Source organism: Eublepharis macularius, chromosome 12 (assembly GCF_028583425.1).
Source record: "Eublepharis macularius isolate TG4126 chromosome 12, MPM_Emac_v1.0, whole genome shotgun sequence".
In the NCBI taxonomy this organism is placed as follows: domain Eukaryota; kingdom Metazoa; phylum Chordata; class Lepidosauria; order Squamata; family Eublepharidae; genus Eublepharis; species Eublepharis macularius.
The window spans coordinates 28,740,012-28,766,109 of record NC_072801.1 but is presented as its reverse complement, the minus strand read 5'-3'; the positions used below and the strand labels follow the sequence as shown (position 1 = coordinate 28,766,109).

General features: G+C 44.5%; 1 protein-coding gene across 1 annotated transcript in view; it reads right to left on the bottom strand.

The window, feature by feature from the left end:
* CIITA (class II major histocompatibility complex transactivator) overlaps positions 1 to 26,098 on the bottom strand; it is a 58,268-nt gene that overhangs the window by 9,148 nt on the left and 23,022 nt on the right. The window contains exons 3-10 of the mRNA XM_054993684.1: positions 24,949 to 25,077; positions 23,276 to 23,335; positions 22,369 to 22,419; positions 20,003 to 20,152; positions 9,728 to 9,847; positions 7,510 to 7,578; positions 4,689 to 6,378; positions 1,129 to 1,302 (exon numbers count right to left, since the gene is read on the bottom strand). Coding sequence (XP_054849659.1) covers positions 1,129 to 1,302; positions 4,689 to 6,378; positions 7,510 to 7,578; positions 9,728 to 9,847; positions 20,003 to 20,152; positions 22,369 to 22,419; positions 23,276 to 23,335; positions 24,949 to 25,077 — 2,443 coding nt within the window. The remainder of the gene's footprint in view (positions 1 to 1,128; positions 1,303 to 4,688; positions 6,379 to 7,509; positions 7,579 to 9,727; positions 9,848 to 20,002; positions 20,153 to 22,368; positions 22,420 to 23,275; positions 23,336 to 24,948; positions 25,078 to 26,098) is intronic.

The window sequence follows — 26,098 nt, the reverse complement described above, 5'->3', positions numbered from 1 at the left end:
GCTCCTGCAGCGGCTGCTGGCCAGGAGCACACTGCCAGGTAACCGGAGCCTGAATCGTGGGAGTGTTCCCGAGGGGTGGGTGCGCCCTGTGCAATGATGCACGTGCGGCAACCGGGGCACCACCTGCCAGGAGTTGCCCTGGGTGCCTGCAACCCACGCTATGCTGCCGAGTAGAGGTCCCAAAGACAAAAGCACGAAGGCTGCTGGCACAGGAATCCTCCAGTTGCGTAGCATTCAGGAACAGGAGCAAAAGCAGGAACAGGTCCCCTTCTCTTCCCTCTTCCCTGACTCTCCTGATCTATGAGACTGAAGGAACAACTCTTTTTTTCAAGACCAGCTGCCTGCAGCTGGCCTAAACTCTTAGCCAATCAGAGGGGCCAAAATCCTCTGATGACAGGCTCGGCCGTGGCCTGTCCTCATAGGTAAGGGAAGGGGGAAAGAATTCATCACCTCAGCCCCATAAGGCTATGTGCTAACAAGCTAGAAGGCAGGTACAGCCCCTGTGAAGTTTGTCCTTGAGAGCTCTTTCAGGTTTGCACCCAGGGGCGGTGCAAGGGTTTACCACGCTCACAGCCGGCCGGCCGGCCGGCCGGCCGGGCGCCCCTGCGTGCGTGCATGTCCGTGCACACGCGCGCGCGCGCATGCACCAGCCTGCGTGATGATGTCACGTGTGACATCATCACGGGAGCGCACGCGCCGCCACCGGCCCAACTGCTGCGGCGGCCGGCCTCCGAGCTCTCCTGCTCGGTTGCCTGCGCCGCCGCAGATGCCTGCCCGTGGTAGCTGTGCCTGGCCGGGGGCTTGTGCTGGCGGTGGCAGCGGCATTGGGTGGGAGGGATAGGAGGCTGGTACTTTGTGGCGCGCGCTCCCGTGTGCCGCACCTCCTCCGGCGCTCCCTCCGGCACCCCGCGCCTGCGGCCACCGCCTTCCTGGCCTCAATAGGCCCGCCGCCCCTGTTTGCACCTGTGGCTCAAGACCTCTTACCTGACCAAAATAGACAGTGCCAACCAGCCCCAATCTCCTAAAGGGGGGCAGGAATCTCAGAAGCCCAACTCAAGATTTTTCAGCTCAAAAAGAAATGAATTGAATAAGTGAATTTCACTCCAATGCTGACATAAACTTTCTTACCTGGGGCTCATTTTTTCCTGCACACGCACGAGAGCAGAGAGGTCATCCACGTCCATCACTGTCTGTGCTTTAAATGGATTGATGATAAATTTCTTAATGGCTGACTGCAGCTGCTCTCCTGCTGTCGTTCCCCAGAGGCATTCCCAGAGCTGCACTGCTTCCCCAAGTGATGCCCTGAAAGTAAGCCATGCACAGGCAGAGGAATTGACATGCGCTGAGACAAGGAACTGCCATACAGTGGATGCAAGCGAATCTCTGCATTGCCTGGTTCTCCAGAGTCACATAAGATCACATGAAGCCGCTGTGTACCAGATATATGCATTGGTTCATGTAGTTCAGCAGTGTCTGTTTTGAGTGGCTCTACGGGGTCTCAAGCAAAGAAAAGTCCCAACATTCCAATTTAATAGGCTGGGGCCTGATCCTGGGACTTTCTTCAGGCACAGCATGTGCTCTACAACTGAGCCATGGACCTATAAAGAAACTGCCTTATGCTAAGTCAGACTGTCGGTTAGATTCATTGACAACAGCTCAGGCAGAGGGAAGTCTTCCCTTCCCTCCTTTCTGACCTTTTCCACATAGGGTTTTTTCATGTGTTCTGGCCCTATACTGATTCGGTGTTTCCCCTGACTTCTGCAAGCATTTTTGTGCCTTCAAGTTTTGCTTCAGTCCCTACCACCTGGGTTTTTCCACTTCTTTTAATACCACTTTTATTCCAGTGGGGTTTTTTAGAAGCCAGTTTTGAGTGGCCTTTTTTCTTGTGCATAATGTTTCGCTAGTTTTGTTCCTCCTGTCCACTCCCAGCTACCTCCAACACACTTTTTGATGATCGGTCCTTCCTTCGACATCACCCTCTGTTCTTCTCACTCCCTTCTCACCTTCTGTAGCTTTCTAGCACTTCTAGCAAATGGCAGTTCTCGAATGTGTGTGTTTTATCAACGATCAGAGAATCACCATAAGAGAGTTCTCATGCATCTAGCTACTACAGATCAGAGAATCACCACTGTGGCAAATTCTCATACATGTGTATTTATCTACTACGGATTAGAGAATCACTATTGGGGTGATTCTCATATACAAGAATTTATCTACTACTGATCAGAGCAGTGTCAGCACGGCGATTTTCATACATGACTATTCCTATTTCTTGTTTCTCAGAACTCCAAAGCAGCATGATTAGGAACTGTCATGGTGGGGTTCATTTTCATACGGTCAAGCCTTTGGATGAGTTCTAGTATGACTATCTGAGCCGCTTCCATTTTAGCAGGGCATGTCCCCCCTTCTCTCTCCTCTCTTTTCCCCCCTCCCTATTTGCCGCCATGCTCAGATGACATGTAACTTTCACAGCGAAAAGCAAAATGAAATGTCCAGGTGGTTTGCAGCTTTTTATTATCCCCCCCCTTTTTTTTTTTGCTTTTCTTCCTTCGTGTTTCCATTTTTTCAGCTTTTTTTACTTTTAATTAATTTCTCTCTCCATAGCCTGTCTCCTTTTAAAAAAAATTCACTCTTGCCAGCTGCCTGTTTTGAGTATGGTTTGTACCATGAGCAACAGAAATTCATTTTCTGCCTTTTTATTTTATACAGAGTGGATTTTTGGGGTGGGGAATAGTAAACTCCCATGTAAAGCCAGGGAGGTGGGGGACAGAGGGAGAGGAGGTGGTAATGATAGTCGGAGGCAACACTGCTTGTTGAACAACTTGCCGCTTCTGTTTGTGCACACTAATGCAATCACACAGAGCGTTCACCCTGGCTTCCCTCCCCGCAAACTTCATGGTGGCTGCACAGAATTGGGCTTGATTGGCAGCATGCAACCCAATGAATTCATACAGAGCTGGGCTTCACAGCTTCTGACTCTCCCCCGCTCAGCTGGTCTTTCCCTTTCCCCCTTCAGAGTTTGGTGAGACATTTGGCTTGGAGTTGTCAGAGAATCCCCATAGCTTCACTTCCCTCCCTAAGAATTTCAGAGAGAGGGGATTGCCAGAGGTAGAGGGGTGGGTGGGGTGGGGGCTAGAATCAGAAGATTCTCAGGAGATTTTCTTCCCCTAGCTTGGTTGGATTTTTTTTAAATTAAGCTTTTATATTGCTATAAACATGGACATAACATTTTAAAAGGGTGTGTGTGCTGTGACGCTGCTAGTGATGCCATTGAGGGCAACGTGATCCTTGCTTGAAAATCCTGATTATTTAAAGCATGTGCAGAAGAAAATAAACTGACTTCACAACTGTAAAAATGCAGAGGGAGGGTGTGTAACTGTACCCAAACCAATCCCAATCCTTGTGGATTGACTGCTAACAAAACCAGGCGTAAGCCCAACATGTCCTTTCACTGGAGACCGAACCTTTTGCATGCTAAGCAGACGCTCTCCCCTTGAATGACAGGGATCACTTGGCAGAGATCTTCCCATGTTGTCCTGGAGGGTCAAACAAACAGGGCACCAAAGAAGCCAGCACTGGATTCAGAGATCTGCTGCCTCTGAATGTGAGGCTCCCTTCAGTCAGCATGGATAATAGCCAGTGGTGGACTTCTCCTCTATGAATCTAATTCCTTTTCAAAGCCATCTACATCCATAACCATCACTATGCCCACTGGCAGGGAATTCCACAATTTAACTACTCTTTGAGTAAAGAAACATTTCCTTTGGTCAGTCCTGAATCAATTGCCTATCAACTTCATTGGGTGCTCCTCCTGAGTTCTAGTAGTATGGGAGAGGAAGAAAAAGCTCTCTGTCTGCCCCTTGAATAATTTTATACGCCTCTATCATGTCCCATATTCCCCACCCCGTCAACTTTTTTTCTAAACTAAAAAGCCCCAAACCGTGCAGCCCTTCCTCATTAGAAAGAGACTTGGACTAGGAGACTCAGGCCTGAGCTTGGCATCTAGGCTACAGAACACTACCTGGGACTGTTTGTGCCCAAGCCGTAGCATGCTGTTCAGGCTCAGGAGGTACTCGGTTTGTGAGTCACTGGCGACTGCAATTAGCCTCTGAGTCTGAATTGGTCAGGGTTGGCTCTCTGCCCTTGTCTAATGAAAAAGGTTTTCACATCTGCTATGTTTGAGGCTTCAGGTTCCCAGCTGAGGTCACTGGCCTCAAGAACACTGAGATGGAATAGGGTTGCTAACTCCAGCTCAGGAAACTTCTGCAGATTTGCGAGCAGAGCCCAAGGAGTGTGGGGTTTGGGGAGACAGGGAGCTCAGCAGGGATGTGATGCCATAGAGTGTGTCCTCCAAAGCAGCCCTTTCCTCCAGGAGAACTGCTCTCTGTAGTCTGGAGATCAGTTGTAATTCTACAAGAAATCCAGGCCCCTCCCGGAGGTAAACCTGGAGGCGAACCTAAGCTGGAGTCTAGATTTAGGTGCTTCCAGTGCTGGTCCCAGCTCAACCCAGAAACAGAGCACAGAATGATGCCTGTCTGGGCAGCTTCAGAGATGCCAGACCCTCCTCTCCACCAGCTTCCTCCCAGCCTAGTTGTGCAGAGCCCAAAAGCCAGGTCCTTACTGAGCCACCAGTTTCCTATCTGTGTGGCTCATTACAGAAGGACATTGCTCATCAAAATCCCACCAACCTGTACGATGTGACATTCTTAAGGCAGACCAAATGCCTGAGTCCTTCCGAACCAACAGAGCTCCTTCTCAGATCCAAGGCAAATTCCTTTGTGGCTTTTCTTAAGACAGAATGCAGAATGTGCACATCAGGAGGTGTGAAGGGGAAGCCAAGGAAAGAGAGGGCCGGCCTGACCCTCAGTGCCAAATGCTGCAAAAGAAATGGGTCTTCTGTTTCCTGGACACAGTGGAAGATCTCCAGTAGCTTGTCTGGGCTGAGATTGCTTATCTCAAGTTTCCGGATGTATTTGGAGAGGCTTTTCTGCTTCTTGGCAATCATTTGCTCAGTGTCCACCTCCCCTTCCTCTCTGAAGAGGAAGGAAGATCTTAGGTCATCCTGGATGAAGAGCAAGCCAGCCAGGAAGCGAGGCACCAAGTCCCATGAGCAGAGAAACCTTTTTGGTTTGGACAGTACCCAAAGGTGCTTGGTAAGTTTTTTGTCCTTAATCTCCTTGTTGAAAACCAAATGTAAGGCTGCCAAGAAATTGTGGACCACAAAACTGGAAAATGCATAACTGCATTCTTCCCTGCCCTCGCTTGATGCCAAGGGCACCATTATCCCGCATTGCAAAGCCAGCTTCCTGGCTTCGAGAGGGGGGAACTGATGGCTCATTGGTGTATTTGGCTGACCTTGTCCGAGAGACCACGCAACCTGGGCTAAGATGAGGATGCTCTGGAGCTTTGGGGAGGTTTCTTCATCCATTGTGCACTCAAGCTTTTGAAGGAGGAATTTTACCAGCAGGCCAGTGAGATTGGAAGGTAGTTCTCTATCTCCTGATTCAAATGCAGATTTGCACACAAAGCAAATGATCCTGCACAGATCAGGATTGTAACAGTGGCTGAAAAGATAAGGAGAGCTTTTAATGAGTTCCACTGCATCTGTGCAGTATGAGGCTCCTTCAAAGTACCTGGCCAAGTAGGCTTCAGCTTGCTGTGAGGAGAACCCCACCACTTCCAGGATCTTGTCCACCTTGGGTAAATACTGATGCAACTTATCTTTGGGCCGGGAAGTCAGCAACATGACACATCCATTGAGTTTCTTCTTCTGGAAGAGGCCAGCTAAAACTGCTCCGATGCCCCAGGCCTCCTTACGGGTTGGGCTATCTGAACAAGGGGAGAAGCCCTCCAGATCCTGCAATTCTTCAAAGCCATCAAAGATAAGGAGGACCTTCTCTGGGTTCCGCAGTAGATATCGGTAGACTTGGTCCTCTCCTTCTTGAGGGTCAACAGAGAACTCAAAGAGCAGCTGTCTCAGACTGTAGTGTTTCCCCTGGAGCAAGCTCAGCCTCCAGCAATCAAACCGGAAAACAAACTCAAATCTGGCAAACCTGCCCTTGGACCAGTCAAGACAGATCTTTTGGACAAGAAGACTTTTCCCCATCCCTGCCTTCCCCAAGATGACAATGACTTTATTGGCTCCGACTTCGTTCTTCTCGACTATCTCGAACAGCCTCTTCACTGTTGTCTTCTCCTTCTCTTCGAGGTCACAGACCCTCAGGTCAGCATTTCTCCCACTCCGGTTTTCAGCATGATGTTGCACTACATTGCCTTCAATGTAGAGGTGTTCCATGGGGATATCTCGCTCTGTGGACACGAACTTGCACTTGTCCCCGAAGGAGGTTTTCAACCCTATGGAAAAGTTATCCACGAGCTCTAGAAAAACAAGACATGGAGGAGATGAAGCACCGTGGAATGGAAAGAGACAGACTTTAAGAACTCTTGTTCTTGCTAAAGGAGCACAGATTTCCTGCAAATGCTATCTGAGGCTGCAATCTGATGCACACGTGCTTGGGTGTAAGCCTCACTGATAATACATAGCTCTTTGACGTGCATCAACAGATTTGGCAAGCTGCTGTTGAATCTGCCAAGAGCTTCCTTGGGCTTGCTCAAGCCCCTCAGTGTAACTTTAGTTCTTTTTCTGGGAATATATTTCTGGGAATATATTTCCATCTGTAGTACTTGAAGGCTATTATAAAAAGGTCTCCAATGGCTGAGCGTGTTTGCCCATGTGAGACCGAGAAAGCAGAAACAATTGAGCACATCATGCTTGCCTGTAAGTTTTATCATGAAATATGTATAAAATATATCCAACCTGTATTGAAGAAATTTTCGAGCCTTCTGGATATGGAGCTAACTAATAAGCTCCTATCAGGTTCTAATTCCCAGATCACGCTGGCTGGTGCTAGATTTTTGGCTGCAGCTTACAGAATCCACAGAGAATACATAAAGGAGTAACATTTGTTTTTACATTTTAACTCTGAAAGCCCAAATTCTTGTACTTACATTGTTAAGCTTTTATACAATTATTTTTATATCAAAGCTGTGTATTTTGAGTATGGTACTCATTTATGTTCCTAAATGGTTGTAATGGTTACTAACTGTAATTCCAACTAAACTTTCCAGGAGTTGTGTAAAGAACTCTCCTTCCTCTTAAAGCTCCAAAATCTCCCAAAGTCCTCCCAGAAACTTTCTTTGGAGTCTGAATTTGGTGCCTCCAGGGCCAGGGATCAAGACGATTTGATTTGCATAAAACCCAAATAGTTTGCCATTAATTTTAAGGGGCTAGAGGGGAAAAACTTAATATGCTAGCTGGGAAAGGGAGAAAGGTTGTGATTTTATTATATATGTTTTAATTTGCTAGTTGCCTTGGAGGCCCTTGAGGGCAGAAAGATGTGATATAAATTTTGTCAAATAAAAATAAAATAAATGTCTGAATGGTATAGCCTTGAAACCCTGAAGATCTGGCCTGAGTCTTCCTGCCCTCCCCCACCCCCAAACACTCACCTGGTCTTTTGTGAACTTTGTCAGAATGAAGAGGTGGGATTTGAGATCCATCATCAATTGCATCTTCAGCTAGGAACAAAGAAAAAAGCAGCATATTAATATAGATCACCCTTTTAATACCTCAATGAAAGCAAAAGAAAAGGCAAGCAAGCCAACGTTGCCTTGAGTGCAAATACAGCGCAGAACCACATGGAGGCACCATCAGCCAGCATGTTCTCCCATCATAGCTTTGAACAACACAACAGACTCTTCCTTGAGGAGGGGGCATTTTTGGGCCTCCACTTTGGTTTTAATATGGGCTTAGGGCTAGAAAATGGAGTCTGGGTCCTGCTAAAGTTAAGCTAACAGCAGGGGGCAGAGAGCCCAGCTGAGGCCAAGGTGGTGAGTCCTTAAGCAGCGACGGAATGCAGACCCTATACTCCCTAAAGCCCACCTCAGAGCGACGCTACAAGTGACAAATTTCACGTGTTTGACCCGTGAAATGACTTACACGTGTTCCCCCCCTTCTTTCATGTTCACGTGTCTGCCGTGATCACATTGCTATAGATCCCGTGTCCGTCCTCGCACGGGTTTCTTCCTTGTTCCTCCCATACTGTGAGCGGAACTACAAGTGACAAACGGCACAGGTTGGACACTTGTCAGCTTCCCTCAAGTTTTGATGGGAAATGTAGGCAGCTTGGCGGAATGTTGGATGTGACAGTTGAAAAGTCCATTGGACAGCAGTCAGAGAGCCAGGGTGCAAGACTAGGATGTATTGGATGGTGACTTAGGTTACAATTTTGTCTTATGTTCCAATGACATTGTCCCTTTAAGGGCTTTTCTATCCTTGATTGAATAACCCTAGGCGTGTTATTTAAACATGGGGTGTGTCTGGTACTAGTTGTAACTATCGGTATACCTGGAATTGTAATGGTATGTGGAGCGAGGAGAGATGCCAGTGGACAGTAAGGAAACTTCTACCTGTTTATATTGTAAACCACTAGCTATATTGTTCAGGCTGTGTATAATGCTTATTACTGATGGGATGATTTTATCTATAGTCCATAGAGTCTAGCCCAGGATGAAGAAAGCCCGAAATGGGAATTGGAAATAGCAAGCTGAAGCCCGTCGGCTAGGTGTCTTTGGACACGTCCTTTTCCATTCTTGGACATATGGACACTTTCCACGCGCATGTTTCCATCCGTCTGCACTCTCCCACCACCAGAATATTAATTGTATATAGAAATATATTTATTGTTCATCCGATAGACTACCTCTTCCTGTATATATATGCACTTTAAATCTTGTTTGATACATATTTGCACTTTTGCACCTTTGCACTTTGGATATAATATAATAATTTATATCAACATTGCATACTTGATTTTTGTGACCCTGGTTGTTGTGCCCTTGAGTTGTCCGTGTAGCCAGGGGGTTCCCTTTGTTGTTTTGCTGTAAGTATAGCCCACAAATCTCCAAAACAGCAGTTTATCCAGCTGCTACCCCTTTGGGGCACAGATTCCTTGGAGACACAAGCTGATCTCTTCTGTCTCTACACTCCTCTCTTCTGCTCTCCACATTAAGACTCTATAGGATTTCCACCCTCTGCAGGACAGGTCATATGCTTTCATTTGCCTCCCCTCCTTTGTTTATTGTTTAGGTGTTAGGTGTGTGCATGTGTGTGCATGTTCTCTGTGTGTGCATGTGTGTGTTTGCAGGCATGTTTGGATTCTTGTGTGCCTCTCAACATTCCCCTGTTCTATCTGTTTCATAATAAAGATTTTAATTTTATTCTGTCTTCTGCCTGCTTGTTTCTGGGAATCTCCCATCTCTGATATGATGCACTGCCCAGACCGGTGACCCTGGTATACATAGGCAGAATCCCAGAATTTGCCCAGCTACATGTATTTGTACTTGACACTGAAAAGGGGGACACTGCAATATTCAAGGAGCAGACATGTGAAGGCTAGTTGGGTAAGAAACTCCCATGATACCTTTTATAGGGACCAACCAATGACACACTTCAGGGTGCCGGGTTTTGAATTTTCCAGAAACTCTTCAGCAAACTAGATGTTACAAAAAGGGAATTAAGGGGTTCTGGGGACAGACTCTTTAAGGCTTGTCTCCAGCATAAGCTTGGAGCAGAGCTTGGAACAGAGGCTGGTTTCAAGCATCCTCGAGACGTTAGTAAATCCAGATTGACCGTGATCCAGCTGCACAGCTGAAATGGGGTACTCACCAAGGCAGCTGTTAATGTCAGATACTGTTGGTCCAAAAGGCAAATTCACCTGTGGAGAAGGCGGCAAAAAGGCCAAGATCATCTGAATGCCTTTTGTATGAAGGGCCGAATCAGAAGGGTCTGGAAACGAGGAAAGAGAGACAGAAAGAGAAAGAGAAGAGGTTTACTCAAGTTTCACCTTGTCTTCTTTATGGCACGATCCACCCTAAAGAGCAAAACGTTGCTTACAATGACTGACCCACTAGTAGGTGATGTGTTGCCATCCCAAGATGATGATGATGATGATGATGATAACAACAACATTCGATTCATATACCACCCTTCAGGACAACTTAACACCCACTCAGAGCTGTTTACAAAGCATGTCATTATTATCCCCACAACAACAATCACCCTGTGAGGTGGGTGGGGCTGAGAGAGCTCCGAGAAGCTGTGACTGACCCAAGGTCACCCAGCTGTCTTCAAGTGGAGGAGTGGGGAATCAAACCCGGTTCTCCAGATTATAGTCCTGCCACTCTTAACCACTACACCAAACTGGCTCTCAGGGGTCCCAGAGGCTGCCCTGGTGAACACAGCCATCACTTCAAAACACACTTGGCTCTCAGGCTGTTCAAGGGGGAATCAGTGAATCTTGCTCTTCTACTAAAGACCAAAGTGACTACACACCTGAAACTATCTTCAGTATACCTATCACTGGATTGTAATCAGTCCACTGGGCTGGCACTTTTAGATTTGCTGTGTCCATCCTGGCCTACTTGCTCTCTCTCAGCCTCTCCCAGGACAACATGATAAATGTGTGTGTCAATCCAGCCAACCTTCAAGGATCCTTCCTCCAACTAAAGTGGCTCTTTCTCCAACATAAGAGCCACTTAGTTTGGAGAATGTTTCCTTAGATTGCAGGAAGCCTTCAGAATTCGTTCAGCAAAGGGGTAGGAAAGGGTAGGACCCACCCCAGAATCTCGCCCGACTCCCCTTCCCAAGTTCATTGCAGGAAAGCAGAAGAAATGTGATAAGGATGTGACTTTAAATTGTGAGAATACAACCAGAGTTTGCAGACTCATATTTGCCTTGGACGTGGGTAAAACAACATTTAGCCTTTAGATATCTTAATAACCCTGAAAACAACAGTGTAAGGTGGGCTCCTATTATTGCTCCCATGCTTCATAATTCTATCAGATGCAGAAGACCTTTGATCAGGATCTCCCCAGATTTTATTAGAAAGTTGCATGCATTTCTGGGGGTTGGGGCACACAACCACGGTGCTGGGTGAGGGGAGGTTATCCCTTCTCCTATATGTGTGTTATTCCTGCAGGCACAAGAAGGGAAGTACAATTTGGAGAGGAGAAAGGGCTAAACCTGCCTTCCCTCTGTGTGGCACTGATCCTATTTCCCAACCCCCTTCCTCATGGGGGGGCACATCTCCTTTGCCTCTAAGAAGCCCTTGAATGGCAAAGACAAAAATTGGGCTGGGAGCTTCCTAAGAAGTAGCCACTGCATTACTGTGCAGATATATCTAATTTAAGGATTTATTCACTTTAAACGATCAAGTTTTGAAATGATATTTGGAAACAATACTTCTTTGTAGGGTTGCCAGCTCTCAATTTGGAAATTCCTAGCGATTTTGGAGGTGGAACCTGGAGAGGGTGGGGTTTGGGGAGGGGAGGGACCTCAGCAGGATCTAATGCCATAGAATCCACCCTTTGAAGCAGCCATTTTCTCCAAGTGAAATGATCTTTATGTCTCGAAGATCAGTTGTAATTCCAGGGAATCTCCAGCTGCTGCCATCGACTGGTTTCACTGACTGATGTTTTAACAGCTCCCCTGCAGTGATGGCTGCTTAAACTGGTGCCACTTGATTTCATTTAAACTTGCTTTTCTGTTTCTTATTATTAGTGATGTGTTTTTATCATTTGTATGCCCTTGGCTGCTGTGTAAACAATGGAAAGGCAGGAAAGAAAAAAACTGGATCTCCAACTGGATCATCCGTGTTTCGGAACTGTTTCACTATGAAGAAACTTTCTGACCAGATTACGCAAACAGAACACCCCAACCACAAATCATACCATATGGAATATTGGCTTCCAGTGGTGGAATTTCTCACAAAAAATGACATGGTGAAAAGGTCCAACCAGTGAATATTTTGAGGGATTGTTTTATTTGTAAATGTCTTAAAAGTTCGTTTGACTTCCGGTTTGGGATTCATGGAGGTCTAACGCAGCTCTTAAAGCTGAGCTGTCCGGACTGCTGTTTTGAGGGCTGGAGGGGCCGAAATCGCCTGCAGCCAACTGCTCTCAGGCGGAGAGCAGGCTTAGTACGCTCAAGAACCTCAGGGCGCGTTGATCTCGGGCGAGGGGGGGTCCTGCGCAATGGACTCTCTCCCGTCCCTTGAGGTCCCACCCGAAGACAGGTTTTGCCAAGATCTCTGCAGTAGCTCCGGAGCCAATTCGATTGGCATAAGACCTACATGCCCAAGCTTCAAACAGGGGCAAAGGGAACTGATGTGAATGGAAGATTGGAACAGTGATTACAACCCGAGAAATCGACTAAGAAGGTAAAGATCACTATCTCTTGAAACGGGACAGATTAACTTAACAAACGAAGTATTAAAGTTAATTTTAAAACTGCGACAGACTGAGTATAAGGAGGGGAAATCCTGGCAAGAAAATTTTTTAAAGAAGGACTAAGCATAACGAAGTTATTAAAGAAATTTGATTATTGTTTTACATACCTGCAGTGAGAAAGAGATAGTGGACTGTGAGAAAGTTTTAACATCGCGAGAATTGCTGTGTGTGGCTGAGGAACAGGAAGTACGTCACAACGATAGAGAAGCTGGAAAGAAGCGGCTGTCTCCACGTTACAGGAAGTAGAAGAACGCCATTTTGGAAAGGGGAAGGGTCGCGGCTTCAGCGGAACAGGAAGTAGGCCATCTTGGATTACAAATAAAGGGGGAATAATCATAGAGGAACCATAGAGAAAAGACGCCCAACATTTTGGACTCTGTAATCGGTCTTTTTCAAGAAACAAAGTGATTTTGGGACTTTTAAAAGCAAAAGTATAGAAAGTAAAACGCCATGGAGTTGAGGAAAAGGGCGGACACGTGGGAGTGAGGCAAAGCTAGCCCCACAACGTCGAAAAAGGAGTGGCAGGCGGCAATTGAAAGTTTAGATAAAAAAGTTTCAGAAGGGATTAAGGAGCTTAAAGACATGATACCAGAGATGGCAAAAGAGTTTAAAGAGACACTTAGAAAAGAATTGGTGGAAGTGACGAAAGGTATGGAAAAGATACAAAACGACTTGCAAGCCACGCAGCAAAGAGTTAATGTAGTAGAAAACGCGGTGGATACTCTAGCAGACACGCAACGAACTGAGATGAGGGCAATGAGAGGTAGAATGGCAGTTGCGGAAAGTAAACACATGGAGAAGCAGTTAAGGTTTCGTGGCTTGCCGGAAACTGAAGGAAAGACTGCCCAAGAACAGATTATAGAAGTGTTGGTTGAATACCTGGGGAAAGAGGAGGGGGAAGTTGCAGCTATCCTAGATGTGGTTTACAGAATAAACTCAAGATTTGCTACCCAGAGGAAATTGCCAAGAGATGTAATTGTGCAGTTTACGACCAGAAATACAAGAGAATTGATTGTGAGTAAACAGCTTCAGGATCCATTAGAAGTCGACGGCAAGACTGTTATTATTATGAAGGAATTGCCCAGATCGGTGCTGCTAGACCGGAAAAAATATAAAAATCTAGTCCAGACTCTGAAGGATATGAAAATAAGATACAGATGGGAAATGCCTGAGGGAGTGTCCTTTGAATTTGGTGGTGTCAAAAAGCGCATCAGATCTGAATTGGAGATGGAAAAGTTTATCAGGGACAATGAAAAGGACTTACCAACAGCAAGCTCATGAATATGGAGTGTAAAATTTTATCGTGGAATGTAAATGGACTTAATTTTCCTAGTAAGAGAAAAAATATTTTCCATTGGCTATTAAAACAAAAATGTGACATTGTTTGTTTGCAAGAAACTCATATTAAAAAGCAGGACGTAAAATATTTAAAATTTGCAAAATTGGGAAGTGAATTCGTGGCTGCTTCAAAAAAGAAGAAAAAAGGGGTGGTGTTGTATATAAAAGAGGAATTGCAGCCAAAATTAGTGATGTGTGATGTCGAAGCTAGATATCTAGCAGTGGAAATTATATGGAATTTAAAGAAACTGTTGGTGATTGGAATATATGCACCTAATGGAGCAAAAGAAAATTTTTTTGGTGACTTGAGTAAACAACTAGATGGACTATCTTATGACCAGATGACCTTAGCTGGAGACTTCAATGGCGTTACTAACTTGGATGAAGACAAGAAATCTGCTACTGCACAAAAGAAAAGAGGACTATTACCAAATTCTTTTTTTGCAATAAAAGAACAAGAAACTTTGGAAGATGTATGGAGGAGACAGAATCCTAAAAGTAGACAATTTACATTTTATTCTGCAAGACACTCCACTTTGTCACGAATTGATATGATCTGGGCCTCCAAAGACCTAGCGCTTTGGACTAAGGACGTGGAAATAATGCCTATGGTAGGCTCAGATCATAATCCAATCATGTGGAGGTTTGGGAAAAGAATAAAAAGAAGAGGTTGGAGAGTAAACGAAGATATATTGCAAGAAGAGGCAAATATTGAATTGTTGCGAAGAGAGACTAAGTATTTTATACAATACAATATGAATAACGAAGTACCAACAAATAAGGTATGGGACACTTATAAGGCAGTGACTAGAGGCATACTAATGGACTTAAATGCTAGAGCTAGGAAGAAAAGAGAGGAGAAGAGATTGGAGATTATGGAAAAAATAAAAGCCAAAGAGACTCAATTAAAGAAGAGACCAGGGAAAAAGAAGTTATACCAGGATATTAAAATCCTTCAAGAACAGTTGACGGCAATGAATAATAAAGAAATGGAATGGAATCTTAAGAGAATGAACCAAAAGTCGTTTGAGGGTGCAAATAAACCTGGGAAATATCTGGCATGGCAATTAAAAAAAAGAAAGGAGAAAAGAACCATAAACAAAATTTGTGAGAAGAACAAAATACATTTGGAACAGACAGCCATTAGTACAGCCTTTTTTAAATTTTACGCAAAGTTGTACCAAAAAAAAGAAGTTAATAAAGATTTAATAATGAGCTATTTGGGAAAGATGAAGCTCCCTGCAATTTCTGAAGGATGGAGAGATAAATTGAATAGAGAAGTGACGGAAGAAGAAATAAAAGAGGCAATACGGTCGACAAAATTAGGAAAGGCGCCAGGTCCGGATGGACTAACAGCTAAATTTTATAAAGTACTGGCAAACGAGCTGGCGCCCTTTCTGAAAGAGGTGATCAATGGAGTCATGCGAGATCAAAGGACTCAAGCTACTTGGAGCGAAGCTAATATATCACTGATTCCTAAAGAGGGACAAGACTTGACTAGTGTCAAAAACTATAGACCAATTTCGTTGCTGAATAATGACTACAAAATCTTTGCGAAGATTTTGGCTGAGAGAATAAAGGGATGGATGTCTGAATTTATTGCAGAGGAGCAAGCTGGATTTCTGCCAAACAGACAAATTAAGGACAACTTAAGGACAGTTATAAATGCTATTGAATATTATGATAAACGTTGTGATAGAGAAGTTGGTTTCTTCTTCGTGGACGCTGAGAAAGCATTTGATAATTTGAACTGGGACTTTATGTTTGCCACAATGGAGAAGCTGCAAATGGGAGAAAAGTTCATTCGTGCAGTGAAAGAAATCTATAGAGACCAGAGTGCAGCAATTGTGGTGAATGAAGATGTGACTAAGAAATTGACAATAGGTAAATAGACAATAGGTAAATAGACAGGGTTGCCCGCTGTCTCCATTGTTGTTTATTTTAGTTTTGGAAATATTGATGATTCAAATTCGAGAGGATGATGCAATCCGAGGAATAAAAATAAGAGAATTTTCTTACAAGATCAGAGCATTAGCGGACGATATAATGTTAATTGTGGATGATCCTATTGAGAATATGCCAAAAGTAATGGAGAAAATTAGGGAATTCGGAGATTTGGCTGGATTTTATGTAAATAAAAAGAAGTCAAAGATATTATGTAAGAATATGACTAAACAGAAACAGCAGGAACTAGAGGAAATAACAGATTGTGAAGTAACGAATAAGGTAAAATACTTAGGAGTCGAACTGACCGCGAAGAATATAGACCTATTCAAGAATAATTATGAGAAACTGTGGACTCAAATAGAGCAAGATTTGATTAAATGGAATAGGTTGAATTTGTTGTGGTTGGGAAGAATTGCAGCAGTAAAGATGAATGTATTGCCGAGAGTTATGTTCCTGCTACAAACAATTCCGATTATTCGTGACTCTAAACAATTTGAAAAATGGCAAAGGAAAATATTGGACTTTGTGTGGGCAGGCAAGAAGCCTCGAGTGAAAATGATAGTACTACAGGATGCTAAAGAGAGAGGTGGAATGCAGCTGCCCAATTTAAGACTATATTATGAAGCAATCTGCCTGACTTGGATAAAAGAGTGGATGATGTTGAAGGATTGCAAGCTATTGGCTCTGGAGGGATACAAAAAAATATTCAGATGGCATGCATACCTGTGGTATGATAAAGTAAAAGCTGACTCTATGTTCTTACACCATTATATTCGGAGAAGCCTTTTTACTGTCTGGAAGAAGTATAAAAATTACCTGAAGGACGGAATTCCCCTGTGGGTGGTTCCGTTCGAGGTAATAGACCCAAGAACTGTCGAAAATGAACAACAGTGTTTAACATACAAGGAGATAACGTTATTGGAATCCTCTAAATTGAGAATAAAGACGGAAGAGGAGCTGTCCTCAAGTTATGGATGGTTTCAATATAGACAGATAAGAGATCTTTATAATTTGGACTGTATGAAAGGAGGACTAAGAATGGAGAATTCAGAATTAGAAGAGGTAATCTTCCAAGAGGGTAAAAAAGAAATTTCAAAGATCTATAAAGTACTTTTAAAATGGTACACAGAAGATGAGACAGTTAAAGTTCAAATGGTGAAGTGGGCGATAAATTTTCATAAAGAAATAACAATGGAGGCGTGGGAATACCTGTGGAAAACGACTTTGAAGATCACGACATGTACAAATATTAAAGAGAACGTTTATAAAATGATATATCGTTGGTACCTGACACCAAAGAAAATTGTGCTAGGAAATACGAATATGTCAAATAAATGCTGGAAATGTAAAAAGCATGAAGGATCTTTGTATCATATGTGGTGGACTTGCGAGGTAGCTAAGCAATACTGGGGAGGAATAATAGAAGTGATTAACGAGATTTTACAGTTTCAAGTTAACAGAAACCCAGAATTGCTGCTACTGAACTTGGGAATGGAAGATATTCCAGCACAACACAGAACATTGTTATTCTATATGACAACAGCGGCTAGACTTCTATACACGCAGAAGTGGAAATTGCAAGAAGTACCAACTATTGAAGATTGGATTTACAAATTGCTGTACATGGCTGAGATGGACAAAATGACAAGGAAGCTGAGAGACCTTGATCCAGGACAGTTTAATATGGATTGGGGGAAATTGAAGCAATACTTGGAGAAAAAATGGGATGTGGAAGGGAAACTGTGGCAGTTTGAGAATTACTGAGACTTTATAAAAGAAGAGAGAAGCGGCTTTACCAGGAAAGGGGGATTTAATTATTAAATTCTAAGCTATTATTAGGGTTAAGATGAAAATTTTGTTTTATTATTCACAATATTAAATAATAGATGTATTATTATGAATATATATTATGAATATATATGAGCCAGGTATTTTTAATGTAGTTAAGTTTTTAGTATAACAGATATTTCATATAATTAAAACCGATTGAGAATAAGAAATGTTTAAAGAAATATACGGAATATAAGTTAAATTGATTAACTTATATGGGGGAGAATAAAGAGATTAAGTAAGGGAATAGAAAATGGATAAAATGTTATACTGATAATATAAAGATTAGTAATACATGCTAGCAATGTGTTATTTAGAATACAGGATTTAGTAAAGGAGGGGTTAAAGGTAACTCTGTGTTATAAAAAAATAACAAGCTTAGAAGAGAGTCTAAATGTATGTTTAACAGAATTTATGAGGTAATAAGTAAGTAAGTAATAAGATAGACAAAGGGTTGGAAAACTTTTGGAAGTCAAACAAAAGGGGGGAGGAAAGGGAGGGGGTTAGAAGTAGATATCTACAAAGGGGGAATGTTTGTATTGAATGATTATATATTCTAATCCAATAAAAATTTTGTAAATGTCTTAAAAGTTCTTTGTTTTTATCAGCAATTAGTAATTAACTGTATAATAGGAATGTTCAATTAATAGTTATCAGTTTATAATGTTAAACTACTTCTTTTGTTTATCTGCTGCACAGATATATTACAACCACATTTAAATAAAGTATTAAAAAATGAAAAGGCCAGATATAAATATTCCAAATATAAATAATTAAAATATGTTGGGAATCCCTGAGGTTTGTAAATAAGTCATTAAAGCAGATGTGCCTTGAAGTGGATTTCCTTCTGTCCATTCCTTTGCTCCTCTGGTGGAGGTTCCCCATACCCAGTGCCAGGGCTTTTTTTCTGGTGAAAGAGGTGGTGGAACTGAGAGCAGAACCACAAGTGACAAAAGGCACAGATTGGACACTTGTCTGCTTCCCTCAAGTTTTGATGGGAAATGTAGGCAGCTTGGCGGAATGTTGGACAAGTGACAGTTGAAAAGTCCATTGGACAGCAGTCGGAGAGCGAAGCTGCGAGACCAGGATGCCTACATTTCCCATCAAAACTTGGGGGAAGCAGACAAGTGTCCAATCTGTGCCTTTTGTCACTTGTGGTTCTGCTCTCAGCGGGTTGCCCTCGGAGGAAATGGTCACATGGCTGGCGGCCCTGCCCCCTGATCTCTAGACAGAGGGGGGTTTAGATTGCCCTCCGTGCTGCCGAGCGGCGCAGAGGGCAATCTAAACCCCACTCTGTCTGGAGATCAGGGGGCGGGGCCACCAACCATGTGACCATTTTCAAGAGGTTCCGGAACTCCGTTCCACTGTGTTCCTGTTGGAAAAAAGCCCTGCCCAGTGATGAGCTTTTGTCTCAGAGCAGAACCACAAGTGACAAAAGGCACAGATTGGACACTTGTCAGCTTCCCTCAAGTTTTGATGGGAAATGTAGACAGCTTGGCGGAATGTTGGACAAGTGACAGTTGAAAAGTCCATTGGACAGCAGTCAGAGAGCGAAGCTGCGAGACCAGGATGCCTACATTTCCCATCAAAACTTGAGGGAAGCTGACAAGTGTCCAATCTGTGCCTTTTGTCACTTGTGGTTCTGCTCTCACTGTAGTGCCAGGAGGCAACATCAGGGGAAGGCCTTAATCTCTAAGCCCTGTTGTAGTCCCTCCAGTGCAACTGGTTGGTCACTGTATGAGACAGGATGTTGGACTAGATAGACCACTGGTCTGACCCAGCAGGACTGTACTTATTTTCATATCCAGAGAGTGATTTGAACCCAGACCTGGATAGCTGAAGCAAGCCTAATCTTTTCAGATCTTGGATAGGGTTGGCCTTGGTTAGTAATTGGATAGAAGACCTCCAAAGAAGACCAGGGCTGCAGGGGCAGGCAGGCACCTCTATTAGTCTCTTGCCTTGAATACCCTAGAAAGGGTTGCTGTAAGTCATCTATGACTTGACGGCACTTTCCTCCTCTACCACCTGAGACCCGCCCCCCATCATCTACCTGATCAAGTGAGCTCTGACTTCTGAAAGCTTATGGTGGAACAGATTTTGTTAGTCTTTAAGGTGCCACAGTAGTCCTGTTTTGTTTTACACAATACCCGCTTTGGGGGTCCCGCTTTGGAAAGGTGACATACAAGTGTTTAAATAAATAAAATTAAAAAAAAAATATGGCCAGCTACAGTGCTTGTACCCTGATGTGAAAAAACAAACTTGGTGAAGATTAATCTTGCAGCCTTGGTGGCATAGAAAAATAAATCTGATGGCCAATTTCCTTGGAACTTCTTGAAAAAGTGCAGTATACATTTTGAATTGACGCTGTTTGCACACAAACTGCCCCAAATTATGGGGTCAGCTCCTCGGGACAACCTGCTCCAGACAAGGTGGGTATTTTTGCTAAGAAGGACGGACAGACCCATCCACCCACCCCCTGCAGAAACCATGCAGCTCTTAATCAGGCTTGAGGTGCTGAACAAACAATGATTTCTCGTACTGAATATCTTTGGAAGTCTCCCAGCAGGCGTTATGGTGGTCACGGAAAACTGCACGTGGAAGTTGGGAAGACAGATGGCCTCAGCTGTAGACATGTCCAGGGGGAACGTCGCTGTGCTGGTACTCCTGGAGCACTGACCCGGGGGGTATGCTACAGGAAAAAAGAACTAATTATATACAGCACAATACAAAAAGACAATGGACAAGAATTTTAAAATATGGTTCCTATAGCTTAATAGGAAGTGTTGTGCAGTGGTTAGAGCACTGGGTTAGTATCTGGGAGACCCAGGTTAAAATCTCCCCTCTGCCATGGAAACTTGTTGGGTGACTTTGGGCCAGTCACACAGTCTCAGCCTAACCCACCTCACAAGATTGTTGTGAGGATAAAAATCAAGGAGAGGAAAGCAATGTAAGCAGCTTTAGATCTCCACTGGGGAGAAAGGTGGGGTATAATTAAAGAAAATCAATAAATATTAATTGAAATGTATCCTAAGGAATTTTTCTAAGTGGTCTATCTGTTTAGGCATATGCATTATTCTAAGAATTATTAATAAAATAAAAACTAGACAGCAACTCATTTTAAATGCAATACTGTCTGTGTACAGAAGTCCTATGGGAGGATGTTTGGACCTCAGCCAGCATCCGTCTTCAACAAGGCGTTGATGCTTGTATGAAGAGGGGTGCGAATTCTTTTCTGAGCAAGGTGTGTTTGTGCATCCATCCAGTCCGAGAGGTAGGTGACCCTGTCCCACTCTAGCCACAGCCTCCTATGGTTCTTCTGGAAGGCTCAAATGGGCACTCAAGGGCCTACTTCTGGCGTTTGGCTTCTGGAGCATCAGAACAGCTGTCTGCAAACATGAAGAAAGCAAGATGAAAGGACACCGCATCTGCAGATGTTTATGGTTGCAGACATCAGGTGGAATTCTTTCTGTGTTTTGAAGGTCCAGTCATTCAGGGTCTAGAGCTGGCACCTGAACATTGGCTAAGTGGGCCAGGATTCTGGAGCTGAAAACAACCCGTGCCACTGGAGGGGCTGACTAGGCTGGCTATAAAAAGAAGCCAGGGTACTCTCCCATATGGGGCTGTTTTCTGTGCTCCATCCCTTCAGATGTAAGGTTGGTGGCAACCACAGAGAGACAGGACCTTTCTGCTAAGGGCCTTTGTTATGGATTTTGCTTCCTGTTATGGACTTTGCTTCCTGGACTGCATATCCCAGCTATTTCATATGCCAATATTGAATAGTACTGGAGGCAAAATTCAATGCTGACAACCACATCTACCACCAACTTTGCCCACCACAGCTCAGCTGAGTGGAGGTGGGAAATTCTGGGGGAAACTGGGTGGTAGTGGTGATCCACCTTGCACTGATGCCATGATGTCACTTCTGGCACAATCTGGAAATGATGTCATCACACTGGGCAATGCCCGAAGCTCTATGGTTAAACCATAAAATTTTGAGGTAATGCTGGACTGTTACTTCCAGGTTGTACCAAAAGTTACATCACTGCATGGCTTGTGAGGGCCCAAACAAGAATGTAAGTCTCCCACTGGTTGTCAGCTTTGGGCCGGCAACCCTATGAGGAATTGCCTGGTTCACATCTCATGGAGAGGAGCAACAGTCTCCCGGCACCATCTTTTGGGATATACCCTGCAGGAAGGGCTGGAATCACTGCAGAATAGTCCTCCTCAACCCCAGCTCAGCAAGAAAACCTTGGTCAGTGGTATCAAACACTGCTGAGTGGTCATGAGGAAACTACAGGGTCACACTCGCCTCTCTCTTAACTAGGGTTATCAACTTCTGGTTGTGGCCTAGAGTTCTCCCAGGATAACAACCGATCTCTAGACTACAGAGATCAGAACTCTAGAGGAAATAACTGCTCTGTGGTGGTGGTCTTTATGGTGTACAATAAAGTTTAGGAGAAATGTTAGTCCTAGAGTGACATCACTTCTGCTCTCCCCAGACACTGCCCCCCCCCGCCATTTCCAGGAATTTCCCAAGCCACAGTTGGCAACCCTACTTCTAATAAGGAGGCTCCACAATGGCCCTGAAACCTGACTACTATCATGCCAGTGTGACTGGACTTGATGGGGACCCCAGCCTCAAGAGTATTGGGTTCATAAACTGGAATGGGCCTCTAAAGCTAACACAGGCTCACGTGGTCCAGAAACTGCTTTGGAATGTGGACAGCAGGGTGAAATGGTTTCAAATAAAGGAAGACATTTGTTCAAAGTTCTGTTTTGTCAGCGCGTGGGCTAAATTCAGAATAGCTTGAGCTCATGTCAGGGTAGAAATTTACGCTCGATGGAACTTCTGTGTGTTTGAGGGGGAGGAGTTGTGAGGGTTGGGTTACAAGTCGGCTTACTTACCTTGCGTCTTTGGCTCTGAACAACCTTCGGTTGCAGCATCAACAAATCTTCCTGTTGTGTTGTTTGACAGAAAAACAAATGTTACGAATGCATGGCTCAGCGGAATGGCTTCCAAAGACGCTGCATTACAGCCCCAAGGTGCCAAGGAGTTGCTGGGCTTCTCCTAGCAGAGCAACAGGGCCTAGCTTTGGCATGCTGAAGGCACAGCCTTCTCCAGCACAAAGTTGTGAGTGTGAGAGATGGTATGACCAACCCCTGCTTCAGTGCACAGGATTATTGGGAACATGGAGCCAGCACTGTGTGTGTGGCATTTCAGAGCCATACACACAAAGAAAGACAAGTCCCTGCTCCCAAGGAGACGCCAGCAGTGACAGGAGGAACGAGAGTCACATTCTGCTGGCTTCAGGGCTTTTTTTCTGGGAAAAGAGGTGGTGGAACTCAGTGGGTTGCCCTCGGAAAAAATGGTCACATGGCTGGTGGCCCCGCCCCCTGGTCTCCAGACAAAGGGGAGTTTAGATTGCCCTCCGTGCCATGGTGCGGAGGGCAAGCTAAACTCCTCTGTCTAGCGATCAGGGGGCGGGGCCACCAGCCACGTGACAATTTTCAAAAGGTTCCAGAACTCCGTTCCACTGCGTTCCAGCTGAAAAAAAGCCCTGGCTGGCTTGGTGATGGTGTCTGCCCCTTGGTAATGGTGGCAGAACATAGAAGTGGTATTCCTCCCCTAACAATGAAAATGGGCATAATCCCCAAAAACGTTCTTCTGCGTAAGCCTCATTGAATAGCAGGAATGACAGGGCTTGCATAGGGCCTCGCAGGCCAGTACTTCTCTACCTCTCCAAATGATCCCAAATATATAATCTTCCTAGCCAGGGGGAGGCAACAGGCGCGCAATATGCAAGCAACTTACCAAAAAGGTCTTCCACTGGTTCTTCCAGTTGGTCTTTCAGCAAATATTCTGCAAGTTCAGCTACAGAACAAGAGAGAAACGGGCCAGGTGAAGGTCACCCTCACACCAGAAGTCCAGGGTCTTGAAGAATGGATCCCCAAACTTCTAACTCTGAAGGGGCTTTTGTCCCTCTCTGAAATCCCCCATTCTGTTCTGAGAATGGCCTCATCCTGGGTGACCAAGAACCTGCCGGCCAGTTAAGATCCAATGGAAAAGCCACTTAAGTTGGAAGATATTTCCTTAGACTGGAAGAAAGCTCCAAACTTGAGCCAAAAGGGAAGGTGGGGTATAAATATTTTCATAAATAAATAAGCAAACACACAAATTTGCTCTGTAGAGTGGAAAGATAGGAGTAGGATCCACCACACTGTTCCTAGAGTCTGTTTCTGGCTCCAGTTGACAGACATGTTCTGGGAGTGCTTGGAACTCAGAAAGGGGGTGTAAGCCTTCCCACTGCCCTGCCCTGTCCTGAAACAGCCCCAGAGAGCCACTATTTGCCCTGTTGAAGATGAGCTACCCGTAAGTTTACCCCCACAGGGGCTAGCAACAGCTCTGGTCAGCAAGACAGTGCAAAGGGGAAGGTTTAAGTTATCCTACTGGTACCCTTACAGTCTATTAACTGGGCTTTTTGCACTGTCAAGCCCTTGATTTAAAGCTTAGAGTTGTGCTACATGCCTTGTGCCATGCTGTTGCATTGTATTTTTAAAATCTCACTAACTATGATTTTGGAACTTTGCTCGCCACTTCGTGTCCTCCCCACCCGCTGCTTCCTTTGCAGGTTGAAGACGAGCTTTGCATGAACCCTTCAGGCCAAGTATTTGAAGGGTAGACCCATCATTGCCTTGGGATGAATATCACCCTGCCAGGCCATCCAGACCCTTTCCCCAAACCACAAGAGATGCCAGAGTGACTGGCCTTGGTCTTCTTCATGTTTCCCTGGATGACTCTCAAGCTTCTTTACGTAGTACCTCCCTTCCACCTGCTCTACAGCTTGCAGCCTCCTTTCCTAGAACCCTGATTCTACTAACTCCTGCTTTGTCTCTCCATGGAGTCCAAGCAGCTCAGGAAAAAGCAGCCAAAGACCCTTCTGTGATGTCAGAGCACCTCACTCAATCAGTGCCAGAGGCACCCATCACCATTACACCTACTTTGCCCACAGCAACGTAAATTACATCTGTAATAACCTGGCATTTTTAGAAAGCAAAGTGAAATAGGGCAGACTTGCTTTGCCAGATTGTGTCTTTAATAAGCAATTATTATTTATTATTCATTTATTTATTAGATTTATAGTCCACTCTCCCCACAATTGGGCACAGAGCAGATCACATCATATGAATATATTCAGCAATAAAATCACATTAGCAACAAAAAGTTCAGACAACATATAATTCAAGCGGCAAGCCGTACCACTCAGCCCCATCAATACATTCTATGAGATGGGGACTGGCACACAAACAGAAAGCACGTCAGTGGGGAAAAACTGGGAGGAGGGGTTTTTCAATCCCCCCCCCAATCAGGAAACCAGCAAAGGTGCTCACCCTTTGGAAAGGATAAGACCAAAGAGCTTGGCAGTAAAATAAAGTAGACCCCAACCAACTCCTCACTATGCTGGAATCCAAGAATCCCCTCCGTACCGATTTTCTCATAGGCTTCTCCAGTACTGGAACACAAGCAGACCTCTTCCCCGCTCTCACCGCTTTCCACCGTGTAAAAGAGATCTGGGTTGTTGTCCGGGTCATAGATGCTGGTGTCGGGAGTGTGGCCTCAAATAAAAAGAAATATTCAGTCAAGGAATGTCAGCAAAGGAGATTAATAAAAAGGAGAAGAAAAAACTGAGGAACAAAAATTCGTCAGAAAAGATTGTCTTTCCCTGCAAAAGACTGGCTCAGGCCCCAAGCCGGGGGAGTACAGATATGCCCTCCCTACTAGTGAAACCTCCATAACCATGCAGGGCTTTTTTCGTGGAAAAGAGGTCGTGGAACTCAGTGGGTTGACCTCGGAGAAAATGGTCACATGGCTGGTGGCCCCGCCCCCTGATCTCCGGACAGAGGGGAGTTTAGATTGCCCTCCGTGCTGCTCGGCGGCGTGGAGGGCAATCTAAACTCCCCTCTGTCTGGAGATCAGAGGGCAGGGCCACCAGCCATCTGACCATTTTCGAGAGGTTCCGGAACTCCGTTCCCCCACGTTCCTGCAGAAAAAAAGCCCTGAATCCATGTATTTAAGATGTTTTTTGGTTTTAAATTGTATATACTATGAAATATGATTAAACTTGGTTGTAATCCGCCATGAGCCTGCTGATGGGGGGAGGGCGGAATATAAATTGAATATAAATAAATAAAAAATAAAAATATCCCACATAGCTTGGGAGGTGGCTGGTGGTGATGGTGGAAGCTTTGTTAGGCTAGGCTAGGTAAAGCCTACTGTTACTCTTCCTGAGCCCAGAGTCACACAACATCTGTTTGGGGATGTTCATTTCAAAAGCTTCATTTGTTTTCATTTTATTTATCACTCCCATTGGTTTAAATTATTATATTAATTTTCATTCCTGTCAGTTTCCCAGGAAGACTTCCATGTCAGTTTCATCTCTCCCAACTCTTGTCACTTTCCCAGATCTCTTTTTGTTGCAAGATCTGTTTGATGTGCTGGTTGGAAAGCTTAGCTGTCAGTTTCATCTATCCACCTTTGTGCTCCCCCCTCCACTTTCCACTGGCCTCTTTGAACTTTCTAATCAAATCACCAGGGAAACAAATGGAATATATTTATTGAGAAGCCTTTTTGATGCAT